This window comes from Buteo buteo, chromosome 1, assembly GCF_964188355.1.
Source record: "Buteo buteo chromosome 1, bButBut1.hap1.1, whole genome shotgun sequence".
Lineage (NCBI taxonomy): Eukaryota > Metazoa > Chordata > Aves > Accipitriformes > Accipitridae > Buteo > Buteo buteo.
This window is the reverse complement of record NC_134171.1, coordinates 69,855,387-69,881,468: the sequence shown is the minus strand read 5'-3', so window position 1 is coordinate 69,881,468 and position 26,082 is coordinate 69,855,387. Positions and strand designations below refer to the sequence as shown.

Genomic DNA, 26,082 nt, shown 5'->3' with positions numbered 1-26,082 from the left:
ATGAAGGAAGCAAAGGAAATGTATGTGCCATAGGGTCAAGCAGCACGAAAGTTCTCTTGGACAACAGCATTCTAGTGGAACCAGCTCAATTAGTCAGGAGCAGAGGAGAGACAACTTGATGTAACTTGGCCCATGTTTTCACTCTCAATAAGCAGGGTTCAAACATAATGGGAATCAATGAACAGAAGCTTCAAAATATTTACACATATCCCGAGAGAGCAAAAAAGTTCACATCCATAATTAATGGTCTTTTTAAAAAAAAAAAATCAAAGCAAAAGCTGAAGCAGATTCTCTAGGCCAAGCTGAATTTAAACCAGGGCTGACTACAGCTGCATTTGATGGCTGAGTCCAAAATTTGGCTCAACTCTAGTTAAAGCATAATCTGACAGATAGCCTCTTTTTATTACAACTCTCTGCTGAATCATTTAATTTGGGGAAGAAGCATGAATCTGGCATTGTATCTTAAATTACAAAAATGATGAGATGATTCCTATAAGTAAAAGGGTAATACCAGGCTCATTTATTAATCTCCACAGTCTGCCCAGGATATTTTTTTGTCCAGGAAACATACAAGTTACAATGCTTGGCATCCTGTAAGACCTATAGTAGTAGTAGTCTTACAGCTGTCTCCTCAAAAAACCCTTGCAGGTGTATAACCTTGTTAACTCTCTTTTTTTTTCCCATTTCACAGATGGAGGAACTGAGGAGGGTTATGCCATTGACAAGCTTGTAAAGTGTTCAAACTTGTCAATGACATAAATGAGTGGTTCCCAAACTGTGATGTGCATGCAAGTAGTTGTATATAAACTACTTCTAGGTGGTATATGATGTAAAGTTGCCACTGCCAATGAATGGACCCTCTAAGATAGTGGTCTCCAAAGTGGGGTGCACATAAGACAACCAATTGGGATGCAGGAATTTTTTTTTTTTTGTGCCATTAATAAATAATAAAAAAAAATAATTTTGTCTATTTCATATTTGGCTCATCCTTTTTTAATTTCTATTTTGTGTATGTTTTATAATGTACATAATGTATTAGTACAGTTGTACACAGTTTATAAATAAGTGATTATACATATACTGGGGGTGTGTGCTCAAAATTTTTTTGCTGATAGGGGTGCACGATCCAAAAAGTTTGGAGACCATCATTTTAAGGATCAGTCTCTAAGTGACCAAAGTGGGACTCCCATAATTTGACAATTCACCTCTAAAAAACTGGCAAACGTCTCTTAGGACTTCATGCAAAGATCACTGAAATAAATGGAAGCCTTTCCAAAAACTTCAAGTGGGTTTGGATCAGGCCCATAAGAATTACAGCAGCAAGGTAAGAGTAGGTAGCTGGCATTCCTGAATCCTGTTCATACAGCCCTGCTGACATTGCACTCTGTAAAGTATTGTATAGATGGAGAGGAAGAAAAAAGTGGTTATGTGTAATTCTGCATAGCAAGGGGATAGTCTTATGGTGAATACATAAATATGCAAATCAAGTCTTGATATGGGGCAAGATAAACACTTCTTGGATCACAGTAAAGGGTATAGTTAGCAAACCATAAATTTAGTTGTCAGCTCTGTACTTTTTCTAGTGTTACACAACATAATCATAAAAAGCAGAACACTTGACACTGCTATCGTAAAATAACCAAATACACAACCCACAGGTTTTGACAAACAATTGCATTCTATCATCCTAAAAATGGATGCCATCTTATTCCTTAGCCCACGAGTTGTCCACTTGGGAGCGCAGTATTGCTGCTAACAAGAGGGACTTTGTGGCAGGAGACAACGATCCTTTTCTGTCATGGATTTCTTTTATTATTGACGGCTATGTTTGGGTGGCATTGATCAGCACTAGTTTCCCACTGACCACAGTGTGACAGCTTTAACAGGAGGTGTGCTTATACTTGATGCCAATCACGCTGTCCCTCAAGCAGTTCAAAGGCACATTCTTTTCTCGGTTCTGAATGATTAAGAAGGGCACCTGAAATATAGCTATTGCTGCCGCTGCACTGTAGAAGCGTTGCAATGTAATACAACACTTTTATGCACCAGAAACAATTCTATCACTATAAAAAAAGGTAGGCGCATTTATTCAAACGTCTAAAATCAATCATCGGCTACCAGGAACAGATCATGTCTGAAAAGCTATTGCTTATCCTCCTCAATTTCAATAGTAATTCCACTGTAGGCCTGTCTCTAACGGGGCTAAGTGAATGGGAGGGTCAGAATGAGGGCGCTTAGAGCATCAGCATATTTTTCTTGCTGTAGACCTCCCTCCACAATCAAAATCTCTTTCAAGATCTTTCAACTGGCTTTTGAGCTCCAGGTGGAGATACTGCAGCCCTTCCCAAACAAAAATTTGCATTGTACCAGATGCAAAAAGATGACTGGCACTTCCAGAATAATTTTAATTGAATAAAAAACATGATTATTAATAATATTTAATTATAGAGGATTATAATTTAATTATAGAGGATTGAAATTACATTAGCTCTAGAAGAATGCACAAATATAAAACCAGGGCGGCATTTTAGCATTGACACACTACTACTCCACTTTTGTTAGTATGATCAATAGGTCATTGACTGATGGGTCCACACTGGACTGTTCTCTAGGTACTGGCACACTTGTGCTGTGGCTGCTGCTGTAATTTCAATCTATACACAAGGGAGGGACTCAAATTATTTCAGAGGGTGCAGAGGGGCTCATTCATTAGTCTGGCCTCATAAAAGCTTACTCTACTGCAAACATCTAACTGGCTACACCTATTTTCATGTAATTAGATGACCGCATAAATCAATGTCGCCACAAATATCCCCCTTTAGATACCCACTAGTGACCTTAGCTCTTAGGAGAGGGTTTTCCTTTCTATAGTGTCAGGTCGCAACATCTGGTTGGCCTTCCAGTACAGCTGTGGCAGCAGAAGCCAGTGGTCCGGACAGCTACGCGGGCTCTCCGGCATCACCAAGCTTTTGTAGCCTTGGCTGCTGCTTGCCTCCACGCTGCTGGCAGAGCAGGCAGTGCCCATAGACCTGCGTCTCTCTGCTGTCCTGCCTCAAAGATCACTGCTACTGTTAGTGTAGCAAAGAGGCCCTGTCACTGCCTCCAAGCACTTTACAATGACGATGTATTTTCTTAGAATGCCCTTTTTATAAAAGGGGAAGTTGAGTCACAAAATGTTTAGGTGGCTTATCCAAGATCACAAAGCAGCATCAAAGTGGTAATTCTTATGTAACTCTTGGGGAAAGCAGTATATTTCGCTGAATCATGCTGCCTCCCAACCGTAAATAACGATACTTGGATTCAGCACTTTCAGATCTATGAGCTACTCTGTCCCTGACTGATGGCTTATGGAATCAACTGTTTTTATCCTCCAGAACCTGAAGAGAAATAGGGTATATTTCAAGCTTATGTTATGAGTGAGCCCAATGTGGAACAGATAACAAGGTGGTGGTTCCCAGGAAACTTTTCATTATAAGCTTAAATAGGTAATTTTCTGGAGACATGCATATAATATTTAAAAATAGAAACTCCAAGGGAGCTGTCGTGGTTTAACCCCAGCCAGCATCTAAGTACCATGCAGCCACTCCCTCCCTCCCTGTCCACCCAGTGGGATGGGGGAGAAAATTAGGAAAAGAAATAAAACTTGTGGGTTGAGATAAGAACGGTTTAATAGAATATAAAAAGAAGAAACTAATAATGATAATGATAACACTAATAAAGTGACAGCAGTAATGATAAAAGGATTGGAATATACAAATGATGCACAGTGCAATTGCTCACCACCGCTGACTGACACCCAGTCAATCCCCGAGCGGTGATCCCCCCGCCCCCACTCCCCCCAGTTCCTATACTAGACATGACGTCCCATGGTATGGAACACACCGTTGGCCAGTTTGGGTCAGGTGCCCTGGCTCTGTCCTGTGCCAACTTCTTGTGCCCCTCCAGCTTTCTCGCTGGCTGGGCTTGAGAAGCTGAAAAATCCTTGACTTTAGACTAAACGCTACTGAGCAACAACTGAAAACATCAGTATTATCAACATTCTTCTCATACTGAACTCAAAACACAGCACTGTACCAGCTACTAGGAAGACAATTAACTCTATCCCAGCTGAAACCAGGACAGGAGCACAGACTGGCAAAATCACACCATGCAGAAGAGGATTAGGTCAAACTCATATATCCCCATTCACAACCAACAGCCCCCCCCAAAGCCTTTGGGCTTGCACATTAGGTAGGGCAAGGTTGCCGAGGCTTTTGAAGGTGGTCTGTCAGACACAGACAGGTGGACCCCAAAGCACAATGCACTCGGTATCCAGGTTCATCCATTACCGCTTCACCAACGGCACCCCATTCTGCAGTTCACAAAGGTGAACAAGGGGAAGGGCACAAAGCCTACTGTACACCTTCGTAAGGTTTATGTTTGTCTGAACATGGTATCTATGATTGTTTTATAGTCTGGAGCATGTCGACAGGCGATAAAGAGGAAAGATGGCTGAGGAATTAAATTATCTATAGTGCTGAGCAAGCCTATTTCAGTCCACTGTGGTTTAAATTTGCCACCTGACATGGTAAGGTAGAAAAGGTTATGTTACTCTTCAACTCAAAATGCACCTGTCTGGGAAGCCCTAACATCCCTCATTAAAAGGGATAGTGCATGACCTAGCATTGAGGTTAATACTAATATGTTCCCCTGGAGCCATGACTGTGGTCCCTCATTACCATTATCCTCTGAATGTTGTTCTAAACACTGGCACCCTAATTGATAAACAGACTCGGCCAGTTTCAGACCTCAGAGACAAGCAGCTAGAATTTGAGACAGCTATTCTTTGAAACAGGCAAGGAGAGCTTTTTTCTTTTTTTTCTTTTTTTTTTTTTTTGCATTAGGTGTCTGCAGAACTTTTATCAATCTTCATGTGATGCCAATAGTTCACAGATAGAGCTACAGTGCTTGAAGGAAATAGGTTATCTTTTCCCACTGTGAGCTGCTATTTCTGAGGAGCATTTGATGTGAGTCTGAAGTAACCGTGCAAACTGAATTTGAAAGGACCATTAACCAGGAAAAATTAACAAAATACATAGAAATGACTGAGCTCGGATGGCCAGTTTTCCAGCTATGACCTTTAATTCTCCGTAAAGTGAAGGTGCTTTAAAAAGTCAAACATTCTCACCAATCTGGTTATTTAAACAAAATGGTGAATGATGCCGCATGTGTGGAAGGAATCCAAAAGCAGTTTGGGTGCAAGAAAAAAATTGCAGTTATAACCCAGCCTTATTTAAAGAAGAAAAACTAATATTTAAGCACATATTATTTCATGAAACTTATACTGTGAGACTAGTGTAAATATGTAATTGCATTAAACGTACATATAAATAAAAATAAACTCTGAATGAAATCTATTTTTCTTCAAAAAATCTATCAGAATACTCAACATACACACATATATATAGGGAGAGAGTGTAAGCATGCAAGCAAGGTCTTAAACAACTTGTAAGCCTTATTAAGTTACTTATAGACGACTCAAACATCAAAAATTCAGCTCAAATACAGGCTTTATTTCAGAGGTGCTGCGCTGGGTTTGTTTGACAGTGTTTTGGCAGTGGGGGAGGGGCTACAGGGGTGGCTCCTGTGAGAAGCTGCTAGAAGCTTCCCCGGCTCCAAGTCGGACCCACCTCTGGCCAAGGCCGAGCCCATCAGCAATGGTGGCAGTGCCTCTGGGAGAACAGATTTAAGATGGGGAACCTGCAGTGAGTAGGGGGATTGGAATGTGAGAGGAACCCCTCTGCAGACACCGAGGTCAGTGAAGGAGGAGGGGACGAGGTGTGCCAGAGGAGGGGATGCCCCTGCAGCCCGTGGTGAGACGGCAGGCTGTGTCCCCCCCAGCCCATGGAGGGGAGCGGGGGAGCAGATGCCCACCTGCAGCCCGGGGAGGACCCCACACCGGAGCAGGGGGATGCCCCCCAAGATGGCCGTGACTCCATGGGAAAGCCTGTGCTGGAGCAGTCGGTGCCTGAAGGACTGCAGCCCATGGAAAGGATCCATGCCGGAGAAGTTCATGAAGGACTGTCTCCCGTGGGAGAGACCCCACGCTGGAGCAGGGGAGGAGTGAGGAGTCCTCCCCCTGAGGAGGAAGGAGCGGCAGAGACAACGTGTGGCGAACTGACCCCAACTCCCATTCCCCATCCCCTTGTGCCACTGGTGGGGAGGAGGTAGAGAATTCAGGAGTAAAGTTCAGCCCAGGAAGGAGGGAGGGGTGGGGGGAAGGTGTTTTAACATTCAGTTTTACTTCTGATTATCCTTGTTTTGATTTGATTTGTAGTAGATTAAATTGATTTTTTTTTCCCCCAAGTTGAGCCTGTCTTTTGCCCATGACCATAAGTGGTGAGTGATCCCTCCCTGTCCTTGTGTTGACCCAGGAGCTTTTCTTTATATTTTCTCCTCCCCATCCCTTTGAGGGGGAGGAGTGAACGAGCGGCCTCGAGGTGCTTTGTTGCCGGCTGGGCTTGAACCACGACAGGCGCACAGAGCCCAAACCGGTTCATTTCTTTCAGACTGCCTGAACTAGGTACATGCATTCCTCACTGACAACTTTCAATACAGTAGGTGCTCACTGACACTAAACGTTTGCCTGAATCATGGCCAGAGCAAACAGATGAGTTGAACTTCATGCACCACATAGCAATGACCCGGTACTTGCATTCACAGGCAAATAAAATGCACCCCTGCAGGAAGTGTTCTTCCCCTATGCTATCTAAATTTTATTCAAGGCACAGAGATTTGTTACCCATCTGAGGGTACAATCCTCATTCTCTGAAAGGCATCATATACCTGCTGAATATGTAAAGAACATAACAACCTTCCAAGTTTTCTAAAAAAGATGCTGACATCAACAAACCAAGTTACTAATCAGGTATAGGTTTAAACCCAAGGCTTTTTAAAGCAGGAATTTATGAGTTCCTGGTCCAATATGCATTTATTTTAAAATTGTATTATCATAGCACCTAACGATCCAAGTCACAGGCCATCACTCTGTTGCACTTGGCACTGTATAAGCACACACAGAAGCAAAGCACATTCCCTGGATAGTTTACGATTCAGTTATAAACAAAGATACAATAGAGGGATACAGCATGGAAAGCACAAACAAACAATGAGATTGGTTGATGTAATGCAGTAGATTGAAAAATTTTGCTTTGATGTGGCTCTTCTTCCACATTTCTACCTTCCAAGAGTTGTTAATAACAGCTAAAATCCCTTGATTTCTTCCCTAATAGTACTTTCCCAGGTGACCATATGCCACAGGGATGCTACATGATCACAAATGGGAAAAATACCAAAGATCGTAAGGGGAATGAGTCATGAAGCAGTGAGACATGTTCTAAAAATATTTACAAATCCTTAGTTAGAAAAAAGGGGCTGTTGCAAATGACACTTCTTGGGCAACAGAAGTCTTTGTGTGGACAAACGGCACATGTGCCTTAACAAATGGCAAGCTTTTCATGCGAGACCAATTTTCAAAGTGCTCATGAATGTCTCTCTCCTGAATTTCTTCCTCAATTTTTGCTTAAACTATCCTGAGTCTTACATATGGAGAAAGAACAAGCTTAATCGGGGCAACGGTAAGCCTTTCATCAATTCAATTATCCGTTTAAGGACTCACTCAATGAACTTAGCCATAAAATGTTAGAGTTGCAGTGCTGCTCCTGTCTATCAGCTTGTGTCCCTGAATTCTTTGTACCCTCAGGGATGTTTTATCTTTTGAGAAATGTGACAGTCTGCCTTCTGAGACTGGCCTCGGCAGAGCTCCATAACCAATATATTGACAGATACAAGGTAGCATAGAGAGTGAAGCAGTTCACAACTTGTGTCTGTCAAGCTGCTTTCGTCTCCAGACACAGATCTTTTAAAACTATTACAGGATCTTCCAAACCATTAACTTGCATTAATGGCATCTGATTTTTTTTTCTTTTCAGGGATCTATGGATCTACAGCAGTATCACATCATACCTCATTTCCCAGTATTTTTGCTTTTTGGAAAATATAATTAGAATATTATCATATCTCCAACCATACACAGGGCTTATCTTTGAAATGTTCCTTTGCTGTCAGAAGAACAGGCTCAAAATGAGGAGAACAATTCACTGATACTGCCAGTATTTCTGACATTTTCTACTGAAATATGAGTTGATTATTTCTATATGTAAACTTCCATATGAAACTTGCAGTTTCTCTTCCCTCCATTTTGAAGAGGGATGAAAAGAGCGAGCTGTTTCAAAGTAAATTAAAACCAATCACATCACCTCTAAGAACATACTCATTTATAAAAGTTAAATTCAAAACAATACAGGACTAGCTGCGGAATATTACAGGCATCTTCACGAGGTCAGCCATCATTTCTGATTTTGCAGGACACACAGATATGCAGCTGTATTGACATCAATGCTTCCTTTTGGGGATAACACTGTACAGGTTGGCCAACACTGTGAATTCCTCCTTGTTTTGCCTTACTTGACTATTACTGTTTCAGTGCCCCGCCACCCCAGCTAGGAGAACATCATGGTTCAGATCCTGCTGAAAAGCATTTTCTTTTAAAATTAAGATTTCTGCAAAGAGAATAGAAAACAACAGAATTACTTCTTCTGTTGTTCTTTTCATCTCTTTAGTATGTTCCTTCAAGATCAAACTGCCAAAATACCAAAAGACATGATATTCAAAGTTGATTTTCTTGAATTTTAGTTTAGAGGAAGTGAATGTCTTGTGGGGGGAGGTGGGGGGAGAGAAAGAGAGAGACAGAGGTGCCCACATATTTTAATTTCCTGTCTTTAACCAAAGTCACTAGCCTAATGCTAACACAAGGTACTTATTGGACCTTGAGATTTCTTGCCATTTTACGGCCTTTTCATCTTATGCTCTTGTATACAAGGTTTAAGAATGGTGCAGCTTCAGTCAGGAGCTGGAAGCACCTTTAAGAAGGGACTTAAGAAATGCACATTTTAAATCAGCCTTTAAAATCACTGGCAAATATTTCCTAGATGAAGTAGTAAATTCATTGGTCTAACGTAGAACGAAAGACCTACGTTTTGGTACTGGGTTGCTGTCCTTTCTCTCAGTGAAAGAATCCTGTGTCCAGCTAATGATAGACTATATTGCTGTCAATATCACTTTCAAGTTATTAGGGCCAATCAATGCTGGATAGAAGGAAAAAAGGTGGTCAACAGGCAATCTAGCTTTCAGTTTAACACTCCCTTGAGGATTTTCATTATCCTTTCCTTTTCTGTTCTCAAGGTTAGCTCTAGCTAGACTATTTCTAGCTTCAACTTCCTGGAGATAATGCACATCCACAATAGCCTTGCTCCTCCAACGTCAGTGTGCCCTTCCACCTGAGTAAGCAGAGTCCCGTCTTTTTTTCTATTATTTGTGACCTTTTCCTGGGTTAAAAGGTCACTCCCGAAGCAGACAGGTTTCACTTCTTATGGTGATTGCAGTGCAAAAAGCAGGCTTCTACCTTGTTAGAAGTGACATCACTGTACATTAAAGACATCATATCTCCTTTCATATTAAAATGCCTGTCAGTTCTGCTGCTCGCAGGCTGTAAATCTGCCACAGTATCCTGTGCTTGGGAGCTTTCATTATGAAAATATGGAAGATAAGCACTCTGCTTTACTGTCAAAAGGAAAAAGTAGTCTGGTAGTAATGAGGTTACTTTAAAAATAAAAACACAATTTCTTAAGCATAGATTATTTAATGTGGGGCAATTTTTGAAAGCAACCCTTTTTACTTTAATTCCTAAAAAAATTCAAGCTTAAAAAACAGTAGCAGTAAAGCATGAATATACAGTCCTGTAGAATTTATTAATGCATAGATTTTGCACTTGCTCATGCAGTAAATCATTAGATTTTCCCTTTGACTTTGGCCCTCCAGCCTTGAGAGAAATGACATACCAGAATTTAACCTGGTTTTCATCTTTATATCATATAGATACAAAAAGACTTGTATGTTCCGCAAGGAAGTGACAACATTCAGCTGTTAAGCATATGACCTTAGAAAATATAGACAGTAGAAAAATACCTCCTAAACAGCAAAGAAAATTATAAATAATTATTGATCATTTTCTCTCATGGCATCATTAGGATATTAATAATACCTTGCTATTACATAAAGCTTTTCATCCATTGATCTGAAAGCACTTTAGATATATCATTCTTCTTGTTTTACAGGAGGGAAACTGAGACACAGAGAAGTGAGATAACCTGTCTTTACATTTGAGAGCAGCTCAGCAACAGAAGTGAGAACAGATCCTACATCTCTAGACTAGCCTGTCCGATATTTGACTTGCTTATTTCAAACTGGAAATTTGCATTGTTTGCTGACGTACCCCTGAATTGTTCACACAGCGTGTGATTATTCATTTATTATTCATTATTCAATAATGGGCTAAAATTATCACAGATATTTCTTTATTATTAAAAAAAAAATAAAAATCTCCTTATCCATTTTGTGCAAAAATACTAATCCACTGCTGTTCCCCATTCCCGTTAGAATTCCTTCCAAATGGGGAAACTTCAGCATGTGAGCATAGCATGTGTATTTTCAAATTTCATCTTCCAAATGACATACTCCATTGTTGATACTCTGTTTGAGGAGCTGAAATGAGTGGCTCAAGAGTTATTTATGGACGATGAAGCCTTTCACCTCCAAGGCATTGATTTTAATGTCTGAACCCTACACCCAGAGACAGAAATATATATTTAGGCTGTGCTGTGTGCATTATGTGAAATCAATTGGTAGTGTCAGTTCCAAGTAGACAAGAGCCCAGGTGAAAAGCATGGAAAAAAAAACCAAAACCCTCAAGAAAAAAAAATATATTTGGATGAGGAAGGTGAATGCATAAGAAAAATGTAGTAGCTGAGGAGATGGCATGGTTGGGATATGGTCTGATGAGGCGAGACCAGAGGATTCGACATATGTCATGGAGGAAACCCGAGTGTGTGTCACTCCATGTGGAAGCATGTGGAGCTGGAAGTGAAATGAGACAAGAAACCAAAGAAAAGCAATGAATGCATGGTACGAACGCAGCTTGCTTCTTCACCTTCCAGCTTCTCCTGAATGCAGAGGGGATTTTCTTCCTCTTTGTAGAATGAAGTCCTCTGTTTATGTAGAGCAGAGCAGAGTGAAGTAATGAGAGCTGTAGTTCTTTAATGATCCAAGTCATAAGGATTTATAACCCATTTTACAGCAATGTTGCCAACATCTTCCTAGCCACAAAAGCCTGCAAGGACTACTGATCAGGCTTTTGTATCATCTCTCTTCTCCGCAGAAGAGTCTTTTGAACCTTTTCAGTTTCACAGTCACAAGTCTTGTCTCTGTCGAGTGTTTTCTTAGCATTCTCCATTGTTTTCAACATCCATGCGGGTCCACCGGCAGTAGCAAAGGTGCAATTTTTAATGACAGGTGGTCTGGATTGCTACAGGCACTTTATGCTACTGCCCTCTAAATTTTCTAGGTAGGATTAGGTGAGTGAAAAAACCATGGATGTTGGTTTTGCCCTAAAGCTCCAACGATTCCTAGGACCAGTGGAGCTGCACTGATAGCACAGATGGCAGTTTTGCCTGAAAGCCGAAGAACGGACCACGGAACAGTGAGTCAGTTGCCCTGCATCATTGCCCCCTCCTAGAAGATAATATTCATTCATACCTGTTATCACACATCTGGAGGAGTTAGTACATAACCTTCAATATTGGTTTATATAATTTTTCCAGTAATACATTTTTTCTTGTAAAAGCAGTCAAGACTAAAGTATATAGGAATATTTTCTTGCATATGTGGACACCAGGGAATCAGATCTGAACATTGTGCTTGAGGTTACACTACCTTTGAAACTGCAGGCCCTGGGGACTGGGTCACAGGCAGGCACATCACACTGACAGATCAATATTTATAGATAGCATCCTTATTTTTGCTAGTGTATCCATTGAATTTATAATAAAGTTTAAGAGACAAGACAGCTGTATAATGTACTCAGTTAAAAATTAACTTTTGTCTTAATATGAAACTTTATGCTTTTGTTCTATTCCTAACAAAACTGTTTATCTTGCATATATACAGTTTCTAGTCCTCCCTTTTGATTTTACCTATCTTTGTAAATAACAACATTTTTGTAAATAATAACTATTTTTGTAAATAATCACATTCCATTTTGTTCCCTTAACCTCAGAAATAATGATTTTGTAGTCAATGGCCAAGAACTGGGGCCACTGGAAAATACCAGCTCACAAATGCTCTAGGAGTGACCTAACATTGACATTAAATCACATTTTATTTCTAAAGAAATTGAGCTCTCCAGGTAGTAAAGGCACAGAAAGACCAGAGTGATTATAGCACAATCCCCATTACTTTAAATACTTAATTGTTTCACTTCCTGGATTAACAGTAGATTAAATATTTATGTTTAAAATTACTGAAACTAGGAATATTTGAGATTTTTCTGCATATATCTTCCCTACTTTCTCTCCACTTCAAAAATAATTTATACTAATAAAAATAGCTTCTTCCCTCTAATCAAATTTCTGTTAATTGAATGTGGGAACTGAGCCACTGAGGATGTGATTCACCCAAGGTCACCCTGGAAGCCTCTGGCACAGGCATATGAGAACCCAGGTATTCTGAGTTACAATGAACACCATCATTTTTGCCTATTTCCAGTATCCTCACAATAGTAACATGTATCAGTCAGCAGAGTAAACATTGACTCCGTAGCCTCCACATGTGACTTCCAGTCTGGCTAATATCCACGAAGGTGCTCCTCACATAGACAAACTGAATCATCTTTGCATAGTTATTTTCTCTCTAACATTTGATTATTTTTTTTTATTTGCATTTCAGTAATGTCTAAGGAGGTTTCGCATACTGTACAAATATACAATACCAACAAAAACAAAGGCTTGCAAGTCCAGAGCTTGAAACCTCGATCTCTTTTTTCATGCCTTCATTTTCCAGTATTTTTTCTTGGTATGTGTCAGCAAATGCTTTGAATTTCACAGAATTATCTACACTTCTTTTTTATATAATGTTGTGGTCTATATCAATAAAACTCAATTTGCTACTATTACAACTAGTACTTAAACTGTGCTAGCTGCTCCATACAGTGAAGTAGCACTGCTGGGTTGAGGCTTATGTCTTACAATTTCTGGAAGACTGAAATGTGTGGATGGAAAAAAACCCCACTCAATTTATTTCAGGCTTGATCCCTAATCTGCTGCTTGCTGAAATCCATGGAAAGGCTCTTGAGCTCTTTCTCAGGAGAGGCAAACACAAACTTTCCCCCTATATGAAATACCTGTGGAGGGTCAGATAAATGGAAAAATTGGGTTGAGAGGCTGGAAGAAGTCAGGTGATGGCAGATCCAGTCAGTTCCCAAAAAGAGATTTATTTGTCCTATGAGTCAGATGATACTTCTTCCCTAGAGCATCAGCTGGATGCTGAAGTGGAAAGGGTCAGAGAGGGACAGAAAGGTGGCTGAACACTTTTTTAATCTTCCTTCTTCACTGAATTTCGGAACAGGATATAGATTGTTTTTACCACACTACAAATTAGAGCTGCCTCATGTTTACTTCATATCCCCAGGTCTGCATCAGAACCATTTCTGGGGAGCTGGGAACTAACCTTGCGAATGCTTTACACCAGCAGGTCAATTTAAAGTAACCACTTCAGCCCATGTCTGTGCTTAAACTTGACACCAGAGTTTTCAACCTGAAGTAAGGAATTAGCATCATTGAGCTGACCATGGAAAACTTTACATTGAAATGTAATCTGGAATTGATATTCCACACTGGAAAAAAATAGAGAACATGCGTTTCTTTAATGTAAATATTTTAGAAAGTCTAAACACAAAAGGATGTGTCCAATTCCAGAAGATTTTGGATGGAATCTAGCTAAGTGTTGCAGAAAGAATCAAAGGGAGCATCCAGCCTTCACTTAATAGAAAGCACAATTTTCACATGATCTGTCAAACTATATTTTAACTCAACAGAAGGTGGGAGAGGCAAACATGTGACAAAAGGTAATCATGTCACTTAATCCATAGAGGAGGACAGGAACATCCCCAGGTGGTGAGCATAATGTGAGAACTTGAAGAAAACAGAATTTTATTAGGCTCTTCTATCTAAAATCTATAGCACAAACCCAGTATTTTTTGATTAAGGTCCAATTTAAAAATGCATTAACTTTTTAATTGAGAACATGGCTGGGAATCAGCAGTTCTGATGATCTTAGCATGGCATGGGAAATAATGTTGGATAACTAAGCCTTCATTTAAGGGGAAAAAATCTTTGATCTTTTACTGTATAGCGACAGATAGACTATCGTTCAAAGGCTGAAAGGCTTGAACTCTCCCATCCAAATGCATGCAAAAGGGGATGTCAAACCTCTTAAGGCTCGTGAAAAAGCTTGTCCCTTGGGGAAGCCAAGGAGAGCACTCCCAGGAACTCAGAGGGAGTTAAGTGAACTCTGAAAGCTTCTGGGGATCCTCCCTTTCTTTTCTGCAGACCTGAAAGTCTAGGAGACAGAGAGAAAGCCTCTGGCTGAGTTCTCACATTATTCTCCCCAGCTCCCTGAAGACCTGCTGACAGCTCGCTGTTTACCAGGAAGTTTGCTGAGGAGGAAAAGGAGGGAGGTCCTAATACTTCCTTTCTGTTGCTTCTTCCCGCACCCTTCAACTCCTTAATGTCCAATTCCTCACCCTCAGGACATCAGAAGAAGGCTTCTAAGAAGCACAACTCATTGCAAAAGAACCCGGCCCAGAAGGAAAAAGAAAGGGACGGAGAGCACGGAGATGATGCCAGCTTCAGGAGAGTCACAAGGTCAGCTTCAGTAGCCCTGTGCCAAAGTGCAGACCTGGCACCGATCTATTCTCTGCACGGAGCCCAGCCTCTGACAATGCAAAGCGAGACACAGAGCCCTCAGCAAATCATACCCACTAGCTTGCTATCACACAACAGCCCGGGGGTCTGCAGCAACGAGGGGGGAGCTAATCCCCACTCTTCTGGCACGGGCGTTGTTTCAGGACCGAAAAGCAGACGAGCCACGCGGGTTGCAAAAGCTTTCTTGTCGTGAGGTACTCCCTTAGGAATCCCGTGGGATAGCTGTGGAGAAAGCACGCATGGTGCTTTCTTGATCCAAAGTGGGTGGAAAGGATCTGCAGCCTAGGAATCTTATCCTGAATCCACTGGGGGAGTTTTGGATCAGGCCAGTGGGCTAACGGATTGTTCAGCAGCCAGGATCCACTGCTGAGAAGTTTCTAAAACCAAGCTGTGACAGCTATCAGTCTAACGGTTGTATTTTTGGTCCCAGCTCATCAGGATGGATTTGTTTTGAGATTTCAGGTGTATTTTCAATAACTTATGGAGGCGTCCTTAGTACAGAGAAGTAATTAGCAAAGCTTCCACCGGCTTCAGTGGGAGCAGAATCTCACCTTCCACCTCTCAAACTCCAGAAATGTAATAACATGTTTACTTCAGGGCCCTCTGGAAACCCTACAATAACAGGGCTAATCTTGAATTGCAGAGCTTTTCCACCTCAGCAATACTTCATAAAGGCTGACATCTCCTTCTGCCCCCACACTCTCAGGCTCTGAGCAAGAAAAGTTTCCCTGCATTTGGAACTCATTCTTGGCCTTTTATTTTATTGCATAATTCTCAATGTTTTCTTTTTTTTTTCTTCTTTTTTCTTTTCTTTCTAATCTAAGAAGGCACCAAAGTTGATTGTTAAAATTATGGGGTATGCTGTGATTGTGGCCAGAATGGGTTTGTCCTCTCTGACACAATTTTCAGGTGAGGACTGTTTATTATGTCGTCTTTTTTTCATCTACTGCTAGTAGCTGGGGATTATTTAGGCTGAATTCAAAATCTGCCACAGACATTCTTTTGTTATCTGCATTGCTGTTCTTCTGCATTTAACTTACATAAATGGTGTGCACTTCACAAGAAATAGAAAAATTGGATACTACTTTTAACACATTCTGTGTTATATAGCCACCTCGCTCTATGGAAATGCTTTTATTTCAAGTAGCTGGGAGAGAAAAACCTTCCTAACTTTGAAGTGGTTTTTATTGCATTAAAGAGAGAAAAAGAGAGACTGTCAAATCCCATTTAATTTTTAAAGTTAACTGTAAAGTTTTAATTAGGTCCTCTGAACAAGGATTCTGCAATGCTTTATGTTTAAGAGTTAGCAATAGTACATGATCCACCGACTTCAATCATTAAGTTCGGTTGACAAAGGCCAACACAACTCTTTTCTTTGTAACTTTGTAACCATTTATGTTTGAGGTGAAGATGTTAATATGGAAATTTTGTGAGCTGGGAACGACTACGAACTCTATCATTGTAATTTATGACCTTTCATCTGAGGCCAAATGTAAAGGCAATTGCAATTGTTCTATATCTCAAGGCCAGCACACAGCAGATGTATGAAATTTGGAGTGTTAGACATAAACTTTTATTACCGAATTATAAATAATTTCTACCACTTACAATGTTCACCTTTCAAGTTCATCTTGATTAAAACGCAAGGGCAGCATCTCACTGATTTCCATGAGTTATACAGCTGAAAAAGCGCTGTCATAGTGCACTATGAAAGGATAAAGCAATGTAGTATCTAAAAGAATCTACTGATAGCAAGGTATGCGATGTTTTAGATCAAAATCCTTTTTCATCTAGACGATAAACAAACAAACAAAAGAGAATAATTAGCAAATGACGCCTTAATTCTATTTTCACTCTTGAAGCTTTGAAATCTTTAAGAAGTCCACTGAATGTGGATTACTTAAATCCTTTGAAGACCACCTTCCTGAGGTCATTGAGGTTTTGTCACTCAGGAAATAACACATTCTTTAGGTTGCCTAATAACAGATGTGATGACATAATCTTCCTGAATGTACAAGATGGGAATTGTCTTCCCAGGTGCAAATCACGCTACACCAAAGTGTTCAGCAACATACGCCTTCCTGCACAAAGGTTAATTTACCACTAGAAACAGCACGTGAGATTGCTTCGAGACCTCTGGCAAACTAAGGAAAATTACCTAAGATTTGGGTTTATGACTTGGTCTCCAACCATAAAAGAGGGGAGCTAAGGATACAAAACTTGCCAATCTCAATGCCCGTGATTCAAAATAGATGTGTTTGTGAGGTTAATAGGCGATGAAGCAGGAAAGTGGAAGGATTTTGTTGACTGACATCAAACAACCAAAGTGTCCACACACATAGGAACTGTAACTAAATATATGCCTAAGCTAGCTAGAAAGCAGCCTGTTGAGCAGAGGGCAAAATAGCTCATCAGGTTCTGATGGCTAGCAAAAAAAGGAAATACAAGCTATAAAGACAAACTCATAAGAAATAAAACAAAGAGGAAGGCTCCCAAACCATAAAATATCCCTAGATGGACTTGTAAAATTGAAAGTCTACCAGTCCAAGCATGAAAAATCTACTTGCCCGGTCTTTATCACAGACATCGATAACAACACAAACCAGAATACTCCCCCTTATCAAAACATTATGCACTGAAGCCAGGCGGCCAAATAAAACTTTGCAAGCCTGCTGCCCAGAGTAACTATTTTACGTTTCTCTTCTGCTTCAAGTACTAGATATAATCAAGCACAGTTGGATGCTCCTGAATAATATGATGGTTGCCTGGAAACACGGGCACAATGTGGCACAACTTTCCTGGCCGTGCCTGTGCTGGAGCTCTGGGACAGTCAGGTGAACTTGGTCAGGTTTGCAGACCTCGACTCTTACAGCTTTTTAGCATAAGCTTTGGGGAAAAAAAGTGTTACTGGATATGTGTTCAAAAAGAGAAGATAGACAACTCCGGAAGGAAGAGAGAATACAAATCTGTGTTCTGACAAGCCCTAGCACATTTTCTTCCTATGATGAGAATTAAGAGTTTCACCAAGATACTAAATCAATAATGGAAGAATAAAAAAATCCACTCCAGAAGCTTTCACAGCTGATTAACTCCTGTCACAGTACTAAACCCCTTAAAAAAAAAAAAAAAAAAGTATTTTCCAGACATTAGGGGATAGCTGGGAGAAAGGGGAAAAGATGGGTGAGAAGATAGGGAGAAGTAGAAGACAAAAGTTTAGCTTCTTGTTGTGCCATGTTCTTTCCAGGTAACATTTGAAAAAAAATCTCTCAGCTTTTATGTTCACTAATTCATCTGTAAAACGAAACGAGCACCACTTCTCTCTCTAGTTCTAGTAAGGACACCTGCACTGACGGCTGCGAGACGCTCACTTATGTCTCCGGTAAGGCCCGTATAAGACAAGATCATTCTGGAATAAATAGGATTTCACTATAATAGAATGTAATTATAAACTGGGTCATATCATTTTCCCGTAAGAAATCGATGCGACGTTGTTTTGGGCCTTAAGTGTAAGCAAGCCATAAGGCACGATGAAGAAGTCGGAGTTCCTCTCACGAAGCGCCCGCGGGTCCCGGCACTGAACCCCTCTCAGCACGGCCGGGTAGGTTTTGGGGGGACTCATACGAGGAATCAATCCCCGGTGCTTCCACGTCCCCACGGTGCTAAACCCGCCGCCTTTCGCGCCCCGCCCCCGGGAGCGGGGCCGGAGGAACGCACCCAAAATCACGGACTCGGGTGGGAAACTCGCCCGGGGCCGGGGCCGGGACGAGCACCTCGCCACTTCGCCCTGCGGGCCCGCACCGACCGGGCGGAGGCCGGCTCAGCGGCCTACCCCCGCCTGCCCGCCCCGCCCCGCGAGTTCTCCCGCCCGGGGAGGTTTGTCCCCGCCGCCGCGCCGTACCGGGGCGGGGCTCACCGGGCGTGAGGCGCGGCGGAGGCGGCGGCGGCGGGTGAGTGCGGGGCGGGCCCGGCCCAGCGTGGCGGTGAGGGGGGGGGTCCCCGGCGGCGCCTGACCCGCCGCCTCCGGGCCGCGGGGAGGGGGCCGCAGGGGGGTTGCCCGTTGCGTGGGCTGCGGGGTGGGGGCTCCTGTGAGGTGCGCGTACCCCCCCAGCCGCGTGCGGCAGGCGCGGGGGCGGCCGTTACTGGTGCCCGTTGCGGCCGTTACTGGTGCCCGTTGCGGCCGTTGGTTCTGCTTTTTTTTTTCGGTTTTTGAAGCAAGCGGCACTAAAGCTTCACACCCCATCCGGGGTTTCTGTCAGGGGCGTTTGTCAGGACGTGTTTCGCGCCGTTTTAGCTGGTTTCGAAGAGGCCGCTTTTGGAGCGGGGCGTAAAACCGGAGCGCCTTTACCTGCGGGCGGGCGGGTGGGGTGGCGGGGTGGTGCCTGTGGTTCAAAAACCGCTCGTTTCCCAGGAAAGCTTCGGCTATAAAGTGCTGCGCTACCGAGCCCGGCGGTGCCAGCATCGCCCGCGAGATTGTGTGTCGATAGGAAAACCGGTGACGGTCCTTGCTCGGCTGGAGGAGCTTACGGCGGTTTGCCACAGAAACTGGGAGCCAGCGTTAGTGCTACTGTCTACCGCTGATTTAAAAATGCCCAACAGCTGTTACTTAGGCAAAGTGATATCAAAGCAGAAGTTAAGCAATACTGACTGAAGGAGGGTCTCATACCAAACTGGGTGTGGGCTGCACCAGCAGTTTTTAAATCACAGCATCTTGTCAGGTCTCTGTACAACTTAATCACAAGCCTCAGTTCTAAACTTAGTCTAACTTATCTGATTCATTTGAAGGCATCCTTTCAAATTTATTCTTTGCTCATATTTGTGAGCTGAGATCAGAAAACCTTCTCTTGCTGTTCCAGTACAGACTTCTGTGTATAGAGCATGTACTGGCTTCTCTCTCCAGCCCCTAAAGATACGAACCACTTATTATGGCTTAGCTCTCTTAATTTTAGTAGAACCATTTTAGCAAAAAGTGTACAGAGATGATGAGGCCTTTGGCTCTGTTGGAAGTTTACAAGATGCACAGCGTGGCACGCAAGGATTCTTACTGAATTCAGAAGTTACAGAAATGCCAAAGGGAAAGTTTAATACTAGGTGCTCTGTCTCTCCACCTCCACTCTTAAGGTTTTGCTTTTATCTCCTTCGAAATTTTCTCCTACTGAAAGTACTAAGAGTCAGGGGACTGCCTGTCCGTACTGAGTGTTTAAAGACCATGTGTGAGCGTCTTGCTTATCCAAATGTTTTCTCTCACTTACCTTCCCAGCTTACCAGAAAAGATCAAGATGAGTCTACGGAAGCAAACCCCTAGTGACTTTCTAAAACAAATCATTGGAAGGCCAGTTGTCGTAAAATTAAATTCTGGAGTTGATTATCGAGGTAAGTTCTCCTTCTGTTTCTCACAGTGAGTAAAGTCATTGTTTGAAGAGCCCAAAACAGATGCATTGCTTTTGAAAAGCAAAACAGTGTGATCCAGATGTTGGAGTGTGTGAATATAGGTCTCAGAATGGTGACATTAAAAATAGAAAATCAGCTCTGGAGAAACTGATGAAAAGGAGGTTAACGGTGGATTTAGAGATTAAAATTACTTATCTAAATCATTAGTGTCCTTAGTCACAGATGGTTAGGCTGGAGTCTCAGGATGATTCTGAGCATCTAAACTGATATTTGTAAAGATTGGCTGGAATTACAATTCCTGAAATGGCCGGTCAGTTCCCTTTTCAGTGCTCTGATAGCAACCCTTGTTGGAACTACCCTTTTCTTCACCTTCCTGTTCTCCAATTCCTAGCATAGACCTTGGTCCAGAAAAATCTTCAAACAGTAAACTGTGCTATCAGTCATAAGCCTACTCTTTACATGAGGGATGAAAGCGTTATTTACATTCTTGGTTAAATAACTGCCTAGACATGTGCTGGATCAAGACTTATGGAGATACAGGAGAAAGCTTACTGTGGCTTTCGCTGCTATATGCCCAGTTCATTTTAACACAGTCCAGCAGTTTTATTCCACAACTCTTCAGCCTATCTGTATACCTTCATGCACTGTATGTAGGATTATAGGGTTTTTTTAACCAGTAAATTAAACTTCTCTGTTCATTGAAACGTCCTGGTCCTACTCCCATCAGGATAAGACTGTTGGCCTGTCCAATTTTTTTAGTAGTATCCAAACTTAAGTAAAACTATCGTGTATCTCCTGTTGTGCCCAATTTAGACATTTTATTCTGAAATGACTTAAACATTATCGTTCTGCTACAGATTACCACTTCAGATAGGTTTAATTCAACTGGCTCAGCACTGTGAGAGGAGACTTGTTTGTGCTGTGACAAAGAATCTTTGTATTATGACAGTTTTAAACTGTTATGGTTCACTCACAGCAAGCAGTGCCGCCTTATCCCTTCCTGTTCCTCTTTAGTGTCTCTCAGCTGAAAAAATTTGCAATCTGCCATTTCTTTGAGAACTGCGTTGTCTGAGCACTTCAGGTGGGGTTGATGGCTTAAAAACTTTACTGCTTCTCATTGGTCTTTGGCCTCCATGAACTCTTTCTTGCAGGACAATGTAGCAACAGCTCATGAAAGTCAATTAAAGCAAGTCATCATTTACCTGAAGGTACATGCAAGGCAGGGCCAAGCCAGATTTGGTTTTTGGATGCACTTTCTATTTTCTTTGAGAACATTGATACCTTCTGCTCGGTAAGATCCATTTGTAACTGCTGCAGATAAATTGCTCAGCTTTCCCCTCAAAAAGGCTAGTCTAACATGCCTGCAATCAGACCTACCAGGAATCGAACCATAGTTCCTTTGAACACCCTTATTTGTTACTGGATTTTTTCCCCTCCCTTCCTTACTTCACTCTGCTTTTCTTCCTTCCCACTTGACGTGATCCTGCAGTTAAAAACCTGTATACTGTTCTCATTTGAAAAATATGCATTCAGATTGTTTTCTGCAGAAGTTTGACCAACATTTGTAAAAGCCAAACATTAAAAAAGCCAGCATCTCAGGCTTTTGTTGCAGATCTGTCTAGATTCTTCCTCTAGGCTGTGTTGCTAATTTTATGTCTGTACCTCCACCCTCCAAGCCACCACATGCACAAACGTGGCCTAATACAAGTGTTGACATGTAACCATAGAATGTCTTGATTCACTGCCAAGTGCTGCGCACACCTAGGGGAAGAAGCTCTGGGAAAGTAATCAGTGATAAATTAATATGTATGATTTCTATGCTTAGAGATTGATATGTACGTTTAAACATCTCTACATATAGATAAAACAGATAAAGTACTAGCCAGGATGGGCAGTGACAATATTTAATACCATTAGTGACCTGAGGGTAAACACAAAGAAATGGAGGAAGAGAGTGGAACAACCATGAATGCACTCTAGGAGCAAAACAGTTTGAAAATACTGCATTTACAGCCTACTGAGTGGTAGCTTAAGAAAATCCACAGTCCAATTTTAATTTTGGACAAACATTTTTTTGTTTTCTGTTGTTACATGGAACACTTGGGATTACTGGAGTGAAAAAGAGTTCTGACTTTGGTTTGGTTTGGGTTTTTTGGTGCATTTAGTAACACTTAGTGAGCACTCAGTTTTTCCTATTTTTGTGGAAACAAGAGGAAAGAAAAATATAAAGGAAAATAGTAATCGTCAAACTGTTACAAGCTGGCAGGAGAACTTGAATTCCTAATTATTTAATGGAAGATATTACAGTAACTGTTCTGAAAAATGAGAACGTGTCCTAGAGCAGGATTCTCAGACTGGAGTTTTCTCCCCCTCCTCAAGTACAGCCAATACACTAGATTTCAGGTTTTAATGCCAGGTAAATAAAGTGTTTTTCAAACAGAGGAAAAAATTGGTATTGTCTGTGTGTGCAAGTTGTTTTATGTGCACAATTAACAAATCAGATTGCATTCTCTGAGCAATTCTTTATATCTGTTAATCGTGTAGTTTCTTACACGAATAGTCTGTTGATCAGGCAAGTTAAATTTGTAGATGGCCATGGTTCTGATCTTAAGGGTGGGTGTAAATACCAAGGACTGATTTTGAATGAAAAAATGCTATCATGCTGCCAGCACATAGGAAGTACTGTGTGAACAAAGTACAGCCTTCAACAGGGGCTATGAGAAGTGAGAACGTAAGTACTTGTCTAAAATCAGGGCTACTCAAATGCATATTTTCCTGATCAAAAGAACATCTAATATTACAAATGGCAGAGACTTTCTTGAGTTGCTTTAATTAAACAGTGTAATTTTATTTTTGTGGGACAATTTCAGTGTCATTTGAAAACCCTTTGCCTGTTGAAAATGATGTAGAATTTTGTTTATATCAGAGACTCGCAGCCAGTGTTCTAGATCTGTAAGCATGAAGATAAATAAGAAAAAGTGTGTATGGTGTCCTGTATTAAAAGGGTTGTTTTTCAGCTACATCCTTCACAAGTTTTGATGAAAACTCAATTTACATAGCCTTGCCCTTAGGTTATCCAGTTACACTTAATGTCACAGGTTCTTTTCAGGTGTGTGACTTAAAACACAAGTGAGAAGGGACAACTTAAACTTTCAAAGTGGAAATTGTCAATCTCTTGAAAGTCATACCTTAATGACTTCTTTTTCCCCCCAACTCTTGTATCAACTGATTAAATTGCTACTAGGGTGCCTGGGATTCGTCACTCCCAGCTTAATTCTTTGAAGAATACTCTGATCTACTGACTCATCTGGCCAAGCTTGGGCTCTTAGTTTGTTATGAAGATACAGGTTTTATCAGCACTACTCAAACACAATGCTACACACAGCATTTTTGTTTGTTTTAAAATAAGTTTAAGCTGATTCGTTTTTAAACTGTCACTCTCTTCAGGTGTCCTGGCTTGCCTGGATGGGTATATGAACATAGCTCTGGAACAGACTGAAGAATATGTAAATGGACAATTAAAGAACAAGTACGGGGATGCATTTATCCGAGGAAATAATGGTAACTCCTCCTTATGTTATTGCTCATTAGAAGATTGCATTTTGGTATTTACTTCTGAATTTGAGGAGTGGCTGAGGTGTAAGCAAGCTGCCTGTAAGAATATTAGTTTTAGGCTTTCCTCGAAACCTTAACGTATTTACTTTTTACAGTTTCACTTTTCAGTGTCTGTGCTTTTCTGCATTCTTGTGGCCCTTTTTGCCTCTGAACTTGAAGTTCATTTAGAGAAGCATGCTCTTTTCTAGCCTTCTTTAGAGCTTATTTCCTGTCATTTGACAGGTTTACTCTTTTGCACTTACTGCCTGCTTAGATGGCCTCTGCTCCATAGAAGTTTCTGTGTTTTGTTAGGCAAACTACTGTGTAAATTTATGATACAGCACAGATATTGATGACACTGTAATACTTGCTTGTGATGCAGTTGTCCAGACCTGAATGAATGCTGTTCATTAGTACTGAAGGCTGTTGTTATCTTTATGAGTAAAGATTTTACCACCAGTCAAGAAAATCACTTGTACTTTACTATTGAGCCTTTGAATATCCCAGTGCAGTAGGTGGATTTTAGTGCACTTCAGGGACAATCTCAGGCTCCTGAAATGATTCTGTGGTATCAGTTAGGCTGTAATAGCAGGACATCCCAGGGAGAAGAATATCTAAAAATAGAAAAGGTTCACAAGTCAGATGTGAGGAGGCTTGTAGAGACCGTAAATGAAGCAGAGGTTGACCAAGTTACTTGAGAAGAAAATGGAGGACAGGATGGAGGGAGGGAATAAAAAGAAACAAGAACTGAATCCTGTGTTATAAAAAGAGTCAAAGAGAATGTGGCACCAGTGTGAAAGAGTGTTTTGGGAGGATAAATAATCCTTGAATGAGGCCAAATACTTTTTGCAAGGAATTTGGATTATTATGCTAAGGAGTGCAGTGACATTGCAGCTGGAGAATCAATTAAGGGAATAAGAATCTATTATAAAAGTTAAAACAAATGGATGAGAGGCAGGAGGCTGAGCAGAGAACTTGAGACACCCCAGGTTTAGGAGCACAATGCAGTTTCATGTTGTGAATAGATCTCTTCTGGGGATATCACCAGCCAAGCAGGTGGAAGATGTCTGCTCCTTCATAGGTAATCATTAGTTTTGCCTTAAGTGCTTGAGATTTCCAGCTTTTGTTGAAAGACCATAGCGTTAGTGTCTGACACGTGTAATTCTGCTGCTTAGAAACTCTCTCAAGCTCCCCTCAGTAATGCTGCAGGGTAGCTGGCTTTATTCTTCCTCTGTTCAGCCTGCATCTGCTGGAGTGTAGTTTGGCTGCAAATATAATAAATACTGAACCAAAGTAATAAATAATGTGTAAATTTGATAGCATTTATTGAAACCTGGACTTAAAAGGTTTCCTGACTTCATGCATGCTGAATGAGATTCATTACACTCTTGTTTTACAAGCCATGGAAACAAGATGTTTTAAATAAACAAGCTTCTGCACATTATTTACCAGGGCTCTCTTATGTGTGCCGCTTTCTCCTTTTCACAGTATTGTACATAAGCACACAGAAGAGGAGGATGTGAAGATGCCAGAAGGAGACTGTTTTGTACTTGTGAACCTCTTCGAAGTTATGAGCCCTATTTGATTTGTAGTTAATAATCTACAGGTGAAATACACAAGTGTTTAAATATTTTTTTAAATAAATGTAAACCAGTGTAAACTTCCCAAATGTTTTTGTTTCAAAGCATTGCTTTGTTCCACTGTACAGAAAAAAAATAAAAGAGAAGCATGTAATAGTGCCGCAAGACTAATTCAAAGCAACAGCTCATTTAATTATGCTCACATTTACAGAAATACTGATTGGAAAGTAAGTAGGCATGGAGTAATTGCAAATCACAGCCTTGTATTGATGGCAAAACAATAGTTTAACTGATGTTGGGAAGGGAAATACTAATGTTTTGGTGACAATGACCTGTCCCTTTTGGAAAACACAGGGTCAGCTTTAAATGCCAATCTAGTAAGAGTCATCAGGTAAAAAGTTCAGCTGTCCAAAAAATCTTGAATTGTGGATTGAATCAAGGGATCAACAGTGACACTTCAACAGTTAGGGGTGGGGAAAGAATTGAATCAAATGGGAGAAAAGCCCTAAGGGTGAAAAGAAAGCTCTGTGCCAGCTGAAGAAGTCAGTCACAGGTGAAAAGCTCTCTGTTGGTGTGCCCTAACAGCTAGTAGCTGCTTCACCTCC

At 41.2% G+C, this 26,082-nt stretch overlaps 1 protein-coding gene across 4 annotated transcripts in view; it reads left to right on the top strand.

Moving 5' to 3' along the window:
* Positions 1–25,648, top strand: part of LSM6 (LSM6 homolog, U6 small nuclear RNA and mRNA degradation associated) — a 57,340-nt gene extending 31,692 nt beyond the window's left edge. Inside the window, exons 1-4 of one of the 4 annotated variants that reach the window (XM_075024021.1) lie at positions 18,764–18,862; positions 20,173–20,285; positions 23,751–23,864; positions 25,386–25,648. In XM_075024021.1, the coding sequence (XP_074880122.1) occupies positions 20,192–20,285; positions 23,751–23,864; positions 25,386–25,420 (243 nt within the window). In that variant the 5' untranslated portion in view covers positions 18,764–18,862; positions 20,173–20,191 and the 3' untranslated portion in view covers positions 25,421–25,648. Of the gene's footprint in view, positions 1–18,763; positions 18,896–19,312; positions 19,470–20,172; positions 20,286–23,750; positions 23,865–25,385 lie in introns of those variants that run through there. The other 3 variants (XM_075024116.1, XM_075024286.1, XM_075024211.1) reach the window with 3 other exon arrangements.
* The last annotated feature ends 434 nt before the right edge of the window (positions 25,649–26,082 follow it).